Here is a 7,189-nt window from a genome sequence, read left to right as displayed (position 1 = left end):
CTTGTATGACTTGTATTGAAAATCACTTGTATATAGAGAATTACTTTTTTTTTTTAAACTAACCTAAACAAACTCATATATCCGAAGAAATTACTATGTGAAATTGATTTTTTATAGTAAGTCTTTGGTAGCATTTTTCTCTTGTCATCTTATCTTATCGCGACTAATTAGAAGCGATATTTTTGAAGTTTGAGATCCCCTATAAGCGCAACAAAAATAAAAATGATACGCAACAAATAAATAATTTCTCTTACAAAATACAAAATAAATAACCTTTTTTAATTTTTAAAAATTATTTTAGCTTGCCAAAAGAGATGATCCTATTCAATTCATATCTGGTCCCTTCGAATTTCTCACGGGTTAGATGCAATTGTTGGATTTTCAAAATAATGGTCAATCTTTTATATCAATTTTAAATGGACTTGATCCTAAAACTTGGTTACACGTCTCGTATAAAGAGATACAATTGTTAAGGAACAAAGGACAAAATTGCTGATATTACTACTTCAAGTTTAGTTCAGCTAACCCAAAAAGAAATATAATATTTATACGCTTAAAAGTAGGTGTGTTCTTTATAAACACTTAAACACAATTTGTGTGTGAAAATCTGGATATTAATAATGAACCGGTCACACTAAAATTACAGAGTAGGAGGGTAGAGAAAAAAAATTTAGATGTTCAAAAATAATTTCTGAATAAAAGTAAGTATAACAAATAAGCGAACATCTAGTTTTCTTTTTTAATCTATATATATAGCCTAGCAGGATTCCCATGTTGGAAAAAAAAATGAAAATTGAAAAAAGGACAAATGCTGATGAATGAATACTGTGCATCATAATTATCAAAGTTAAAAAAAATTAAAGACATTAAAACAAATCCATGATTTCATAATTTCATCAGTAACTGGCCTCTAAGATCACCTGTTCCATGGATGAAAAATTATCTCAGAACGTTATTTTGGTTGTTATGGCATCTTTTTTGGTTAAACCATTCTCCTTCATTGGTCATGTGATGTCTTTGCAGCTTTCTGGTTTATTGAGCAGTGTCGTTTTGCTTTTTGGTTCTGGTCAGTTCATAGAATCTCATCATGAAAACTTAACCTCAAGATGATGATTTCTGTTCTTGTTGTGATCCTAGTACTCCTCCTCCTCCTCCTCCTGCGTCTACAGTTCCTGTTATTAATCCTGCTTCAAAATTCAGTGTGCACAATCAACTTAGAATCTAGTCAAAATTTTGGAAAATTTGTTTATACCTATGTTTGCACAAATACAACTACTATTAAATTAAATATAATGCGGTAATATATGCAAATATAAGGGTAGCCCAGTGCAGAAGCATCTTGCGTTAACGCAGGGTTCAAAAAAAGCTGCACCTAATGGGTGTAATATCTGTAGCCTAACCTGATAATTATATCAGTGGCTGTTTTTACCGCTTGAACCCGTAACCTTCAAGAAATTAAAGAAATTCAAAGTAGTAGCTAATGCCGCATATATATGTGACTAAAATTATTGAAGCATTTGTGCAACGTATATAGGTTTGTGCAATAAAACAGAAATTATGGCACAGTTGGATACTAAACCAGTGGTAGAAATTGATGAAGAAGCTGAAATAGGTTCTGATGAAGCAACAGTAGGTGTGAACTCCTGAGGTGACATATCAGGGAATTGTGTCTTTTTCACATAAGCTGTTGTTGGAACAAATTGATGCCTACTTAGCCCATAAATTGGTTGGTAATATGCTGGTAACCAACGAAATGGAAAGTGTTGTCCACCATATGCATTATAGTAATTCTGCTGAATAACAAAACAAAAAGGATTTAAGATAAAAAGGATTTGAGAGTTGTTGTAATAAACAAAAAATTCTCTAAGCTAAGATAACAAACCATTTCATATACTTCTTGTTGGGGTGGGTAACCTGGATACCTGAATGTTGAAGGGAAACTTTTCAATTAGAATATATTATGATAAATAAAATAAATTGCTGAATTTAATTGGTCAGATATTTACATTTTCCTAATTACAAGATATATAATTTATTTACCTGTAGGGTGGATAAGGAAATGTATACTGTGGAATATGCTGATTATAACAAGTGGATGTTCCTTGATGAACTGGAATTGGTGCTGTATTCCAAGAAGGGCTACTGAATTTTTGTCTAGTAGCTGCAACATTATTTAAAAAATAAATAAAAAAAAGATGAATGAAACTGAACAACCTTATTAGCAATCATAAACATGTTTGCTTTGGTTGCATGCAAGAAATTCAGGCCAAGTTGAAGAGAACTATATCAAGAAAAACTAGATTTTAAACAAAAGAAGTGAGAAATTAAACACCTGTCATAGATGATGGATCAATTTTTTGTGCACCAAGAGATGCAAGATTACAATTAGCCCTCCTTCCATCTATCACAGGATATGGATTCTGACAAGCCCTTATTGCAGAATTTGGGTCCTTGAATGTAACCTTTAAAGAACCAAAAATAAATAAATAACTAAAAATCAGAGACTAATTAAAGGGATGAGATAAGAATAACTATGTGGAAATGGGGTGTTAAGATTTTACAAAGCCATATCCTTTTGATCTTCCAGAGTTTCTGTCAGTGATGACAACAGCTTCTAAGATCTCTCCAAACTGATCAAAATAACGTTTGAGAGTGTCTCTTTTTGTTTCCCAAGCCAAGCCTCCAACAAAGATCTTGGTATAGGTTGTGTCACCAATTACATGTTTGGCAGTGTTTGGATTCATCAACATCTTGTTCTGCCTCGGCTGTGACATGTGATGAATTCACTTCACAAAATCACCTCAAGTACCAAACAACACTTAGGATTCCCAGAATAAAAAAAAAAAAAAAAAAACCCAGACTGGAAAAGATGATGAAAAAGTCAGAATAGCCGTTTGGTTGGTTGTAAAGTATAAACAGCGAAACAAATTCAATGATATCAAATCAACCAACGAAGGGAAACAAATCTTTCCATCAAACATGTGCTGTGCAATCTTCTTCTTCTTACTCTTAGTGATTCTCGTTCATTCTAGCGAGGAAAAGAAAAGACACTACTCGATTTTCATACTCAATGTTTCCTCAGATTCCACAACAAAGATTCCCTTAACAAGAAACTTAATAATGACTAGTAACAAAGCGTTGATATTAAATAAAAATGTTTTAACGAAGTGGTAAAAAAGCATAGATAGGGGGAAAATAAAAATCATACTAAAAAACAAAAAAGAGAAAATCAATTATTTATGCAAAATTTGTGCATATCATGATGTAGAAGAGTAACTTGGAAAGTTGGCAAAATGACAACAGGTGGAGCAAGAAAACATGTAAAATAAAATAAATAGTACGGTGAATTTTTTTGTATTATTACATATGCAGAGAGCGTAAATTCTACTCATGCCATTAGCAATAAAAAAAAAATAAAAAATATCAGACCTTTTTTATTTACTATGTATTTATTTGAGAAAACTTTAAAATTAAACGAAAATTATATTTATTTTAAAAAATTTTTGAGAGACAACATTGTAGAATCAACATTACAACCAATAATCAATATAAAAAAAAAATCATAAATTTATAAAAAAATTATTTAAAATTCAAATAAAAAATCTAAAATTCAAACTTAATAAAATCTTATTTTTTGTAGGTTTAACAATATTAACTAAAATTAACTTCTATAACATTAACTTTTAGCATTATTTTTTATTTATTATAATAGAGTCGAAAAATGTCTCGTTTTATTACAAATCAACAAATAATTAAATATTTCAATAACGCATATAAATGCCGTTAGATTGATATACACAAGCTTTGGATGTGACATGTTAGGAAACTGTAATGGCAAAATGGGGTTTTGGTGATTGAATAGTGTGTGTGCAACTATGCATATGTTAACGTTGCTACGTTAGTACCTCACCCGTTGTGATATTATGGTATGTTTGCCCATATCAAAGCTTTCCCAAACTTTTTAATGGGTCCAATGAGATACTTGCCTGACTGTATTCAACTTCTACATTTTTTTTTGAATTTGGCCTCTTCTTCCATCACTTATTTAAATTCTTCATTTATTCCCTTTCCATTTTCATTATAATAACATATCAAATTATTATGCTTACCGCGTGGAATAATGTGTATTGTGTTGACGCCATTTGGGGCAATTGGACCACGAAAAGAAACACAATCTCCGTCCGCTGTATATTTACTCTTTCCCCCCATCCAATTCGTCTTATCTTATTTCCTATTCTGTAACAAAAAAATTCCATCTATTTATGTAAAACGTTTTACCATACCGGTAAATATAAAAAATCATTACTTTTATTAATATAATATTATATATTTAAATATACGTATATTATTTTAAATTTATGCCTATCAAAATTAATATATTAAGTTAACACACATTTATATAATTTTTAATTTAAAATTCGTTTGAAAATTTTTAAAAGTATTTTTTTTTATCTTTTAACTTATAAAAAATAATAGTATTAATGTTTGGTGCAATTTTTAAAATCAAATTATAACTTAAAAAGTTATTTAAGAACTTATAGAAAAATAAAAAATAACTTCTTTCATAATAATTTTTTTATCACATTTTTTTTAAATAAAAATTTTTAAAATTAAAATCTAAATACAAAATAATTTATTTATAAACTATTTTTAATATAATTATTTATTATTTAAACTATTTTTTAAAAAAAACTTAATTAAACTATTTACTTAAACTAATGATCTAAGAGTAAAAGATCGTAAGCCAAACTTTGTAAAATGATTTTATATAATTTACTTTATTTTATTTTTTTGTTATAATATATGCTCTGTGTTCCTTTTGATCCATATTTTGTGTATTTCCCTTTTATATGAAGTATTTGGGTTAAATAATTTACGCACCCGAGTATTGCCTAGCTGAGGTACTTTTAATATAAGAGAGAAAAATAAAAAATAAAAAAGGATGTCGGCCCTTTAGGGTTAATTTAGCCACTTAGCAATTAAGTTAGCAAGTTAGCATACCTTCCCGGTTTGAAAAAAAGTAATGTTTTTATAAGGTTGCATTCACATGATGATGAGGCATTCCTCTTGATTGGATCAAAGGCAAAAAAGTTAAAATAGATAAATAAATAAACAAATAAAAAACTAAAAAGAAAGAAAATTAAAATGACGAGCATTTTTCTTGAGTCAATATAGTGTCATCTGTTTTAGCATCCTAGGACAGAGGGAGCGAGTTTGTGCTTCTTCTGTTGTATGTATCAACAGCAAATGACAAGAACAGCTTATCTTGTTTTCCTTTTTCATGCATGTCATGATCAATCAATCTTATTAAAAAAATAAAAAAATCTAGATAACTTTAATTAGTTATGCCTTTTGCATTGCTGCTAAATGCATGCATATAATAAGAGGAACAACCATGTCTAATTGATATAAAAAATTATCCACCAATTATTTAGTCTATAAAAATATAAAACAATTTTATATTTATAATGAAAATATGAATCATGATACAAAAATATACCGGTAACTAATTTTTTTATTTAAAATTTGATAATTTATAAAAAATGATTATTATACTACTGTTGGTATTAAAAATAAATTTTTTCGACAAGGCATTTTGACTATCGATTGTGTCGATTATAGAAGTATAGACAAGGAAGTCGAAGAAAGATGGTGTCGAAGTTGAAAAGCAGTTATTGACTTTTCTTGAATATCAAGATTTGTTACTCGACGTTCAAGCTGAGTTGAGAATATGGGTGCAAATTTTGGGAAGCAAGCGAAGAGCGAACGTGAAATTTAGAGACTAAGGTAAGAGAAGACGTGAGATGTTAAATTTGAGAATCAAAGTTCTTCATGATCAAGATATGGTAGTGGCTTGAAAAAAAAGAAGAAGCTAAATCATGGAGAAAAGATAAGCATTCTACAGTCCACTTCTACCGTCTATAAATAGAGAAAAGTTTGACAGAGTTACGGAACTTCAATCAAAAATATTTTACCATCATACCAATCTTTATAAAAGTTTTCAGTCCCAACAACACAACGGAAGATTATGGAATGCAAGTGCATATAAGTGTCAGGAATCCAATTTTATTTTATTTTCCTTTGTTTTTTTTCGTTTTAATTCATTTCTTTATTTTTAATATTTTATTGTTATTTTATTTTTTTTCAATTTTAGTTTTACTCTTTCATTTATTTAAAACTTCATTTATTTTACGTACTTCCTTTTTTTTACTATAATTTGCCATCACTATTTTAACGCAATTTATTTTGACACAAACACTAAGTAATTTTCGGATCGAACTCATTCTTTTTTAAAAGAGTCATATTTATTCCTCAAACTGAGATCTTTATACAAATTTAATTTGACACAACGTCAAAATTACCAAAAATCAAATGAAACCGTTATTTTTTATTATTTTAACAATTCATTATTCGATTAAAAAATACAAAAATAATAAGTGACTAAATATTTATTACAACCAAGTTAAACCAAATTTTATCGAATTAATAGTCAAAATTGTCACTGAAAGATACCTCGATTTTCATTTTCGTCCCCGAAAGATAAAATTAATCAAATTCATCCCCAAAAGATAACCAACCTGGTTGCGTTAGTCCTTCTGTCTTCTCCTACGCTGAGGTCACTAACACTTGTTGACATGGCCTGTTAACTGCCAGTGTGTCACTCGCTTAGTGTACGCTCTTGTTGCTGATAAGATAACTCTATTAGATCAATTCAAATCAGTCCCTAAGTCCATAAACCTTAATCCCAAATCCAAAAGAATCGAACCTCACCTCCATAGTAGATTCCATGTTCCCAGGTTGTGCCTGCTGCCGCCCGCGTTACGCCTTCAACCCTGCCATCGCCTGCGCATTGATGGTAGATTTATTAGTATTTGTGGTAGAATTTAAGAATTGTGGATTAATTAGTATGTTTAATCTGCGAAACGAAGGCAGTTAATGGCTAAGTTAGCAATAAGACCTTGAAACCCAAAGATCCAGTAACAGCAGGAACCCTAGAAACCAGAATCACAATGACAATGTGAAATTAGTAGATAAGAGATTCATAAATTTGGGAAGTAAGAAGCGAAGCAATGGCGAAGCATATGCAGGCATGGATGGGAATGCCGAAGAAGAGATGGCCGCTGATGTTAGCGACATTCTTGTCTCTCTCCACTGCCATGGTTCTCTTCATCAGACCCAACAGCTCCGT

The 7,189-nt window shown here is 29.9% G+C and overlaps 1 protein-coding gene across 3 annotated transcripts; it reads right to left on the bottom strand.

Annotated features, from left to right (window-relative positions):
- Positions 1 to 815: 815 nt before the first annotated feature.
- LOC112783264 (UBP1-associated proteins 1A) lies at positions 816 to 3,164 on the bottom strand. 3 transcript variants are annotated; one of them, XM_025826130.3, is made up of 7 exons: positions 2,562 to 3,125; positions 2,333 to 2,462; positions 2,041 to 2,161; positions 1,883 to 1,922; positions 1,580 to 1,793; positions 1,401 to 1,445; positions 816 to 1,184 (listed from the first exon to the last, which is right to left on the bottom strand). In XM_025826130.3, the coding sequence occupies exons 1-6, from the start codon at positions 2,772 to 2,774 to the stop codon at positions 1,426 to 1,428; spliced, it is 738 nt and encodes a 245-aa protein (XP_025681915.1). In that variant the 5' UTR covers positions 2,775 to 3,125; the 3' UTR covers positions 816 to 1,184; positions 1,401 to 1,425. The 3 variants fall into 3 exon arrangements, with proteins under 3 accessions (XP_025681915.1, XP_025681911.1, XP_025681913.1); XM_025826126.3 differs by lacking the exon at positions 1,401 to 1,445 and having other exon boundaries at positions 2,562 to 3,164; XM_025826128.3 differs by lacking the exon at positions 1,401 to 1,445 and having other exon boundaries at positions 1,580 to 1,790.
- Between the last annotated feature and the right edge of the window lie 4,025 nt (positions 3,165 to 7,189).

This window comes from Arachis hypogaea, chromosome 20 (genome assembly GCF_003086295.3).
Source record: "Arachis hypogaea cultivar Tifrunner chromosome 20, arahy.Tifrunner.gnm2.J5K5, whole genome shotgun sequence".
Lineage (NCBI taxonomy): Eukaryota > Viridiplantae > Streptophyta > Magnoliopsida > Fabales > Fabaceae > Arachis > Arachis hypogaea.
The sequence above is the reverse complement of the archived record's forward strand: the minus strand, read 5'-3'. Positions and strand labels throughout refer to the sequence as shown.

What these genes read in the sequence shown, in the direction of transcription:
- LOC112783264 (XM_025826126.3), bottom strand. Translation starts at nt 2,774, where the DNA reads ATGTCACAGCCGAGGCAGAACAAGATGTTGATGAATCCAAACACTGCC. An exon ending in TTTCCTTATCCACCCTACAG is followed by an intron (nt 1,923 to 2,040) that starts GTAAATAAATTA and finishes TTCAACATTCAG; the next exon opens with GTATCCAGGTTACCCACCCC. An exon ending in AACAAGAAGTATATGAAATG is followed by an intron (nt 1,794 to 1,882) that starts GTTTGTTATCTT and finishes TTTGTTATTCAG; the next exon opens with CAGAATTACTATAATGCATA.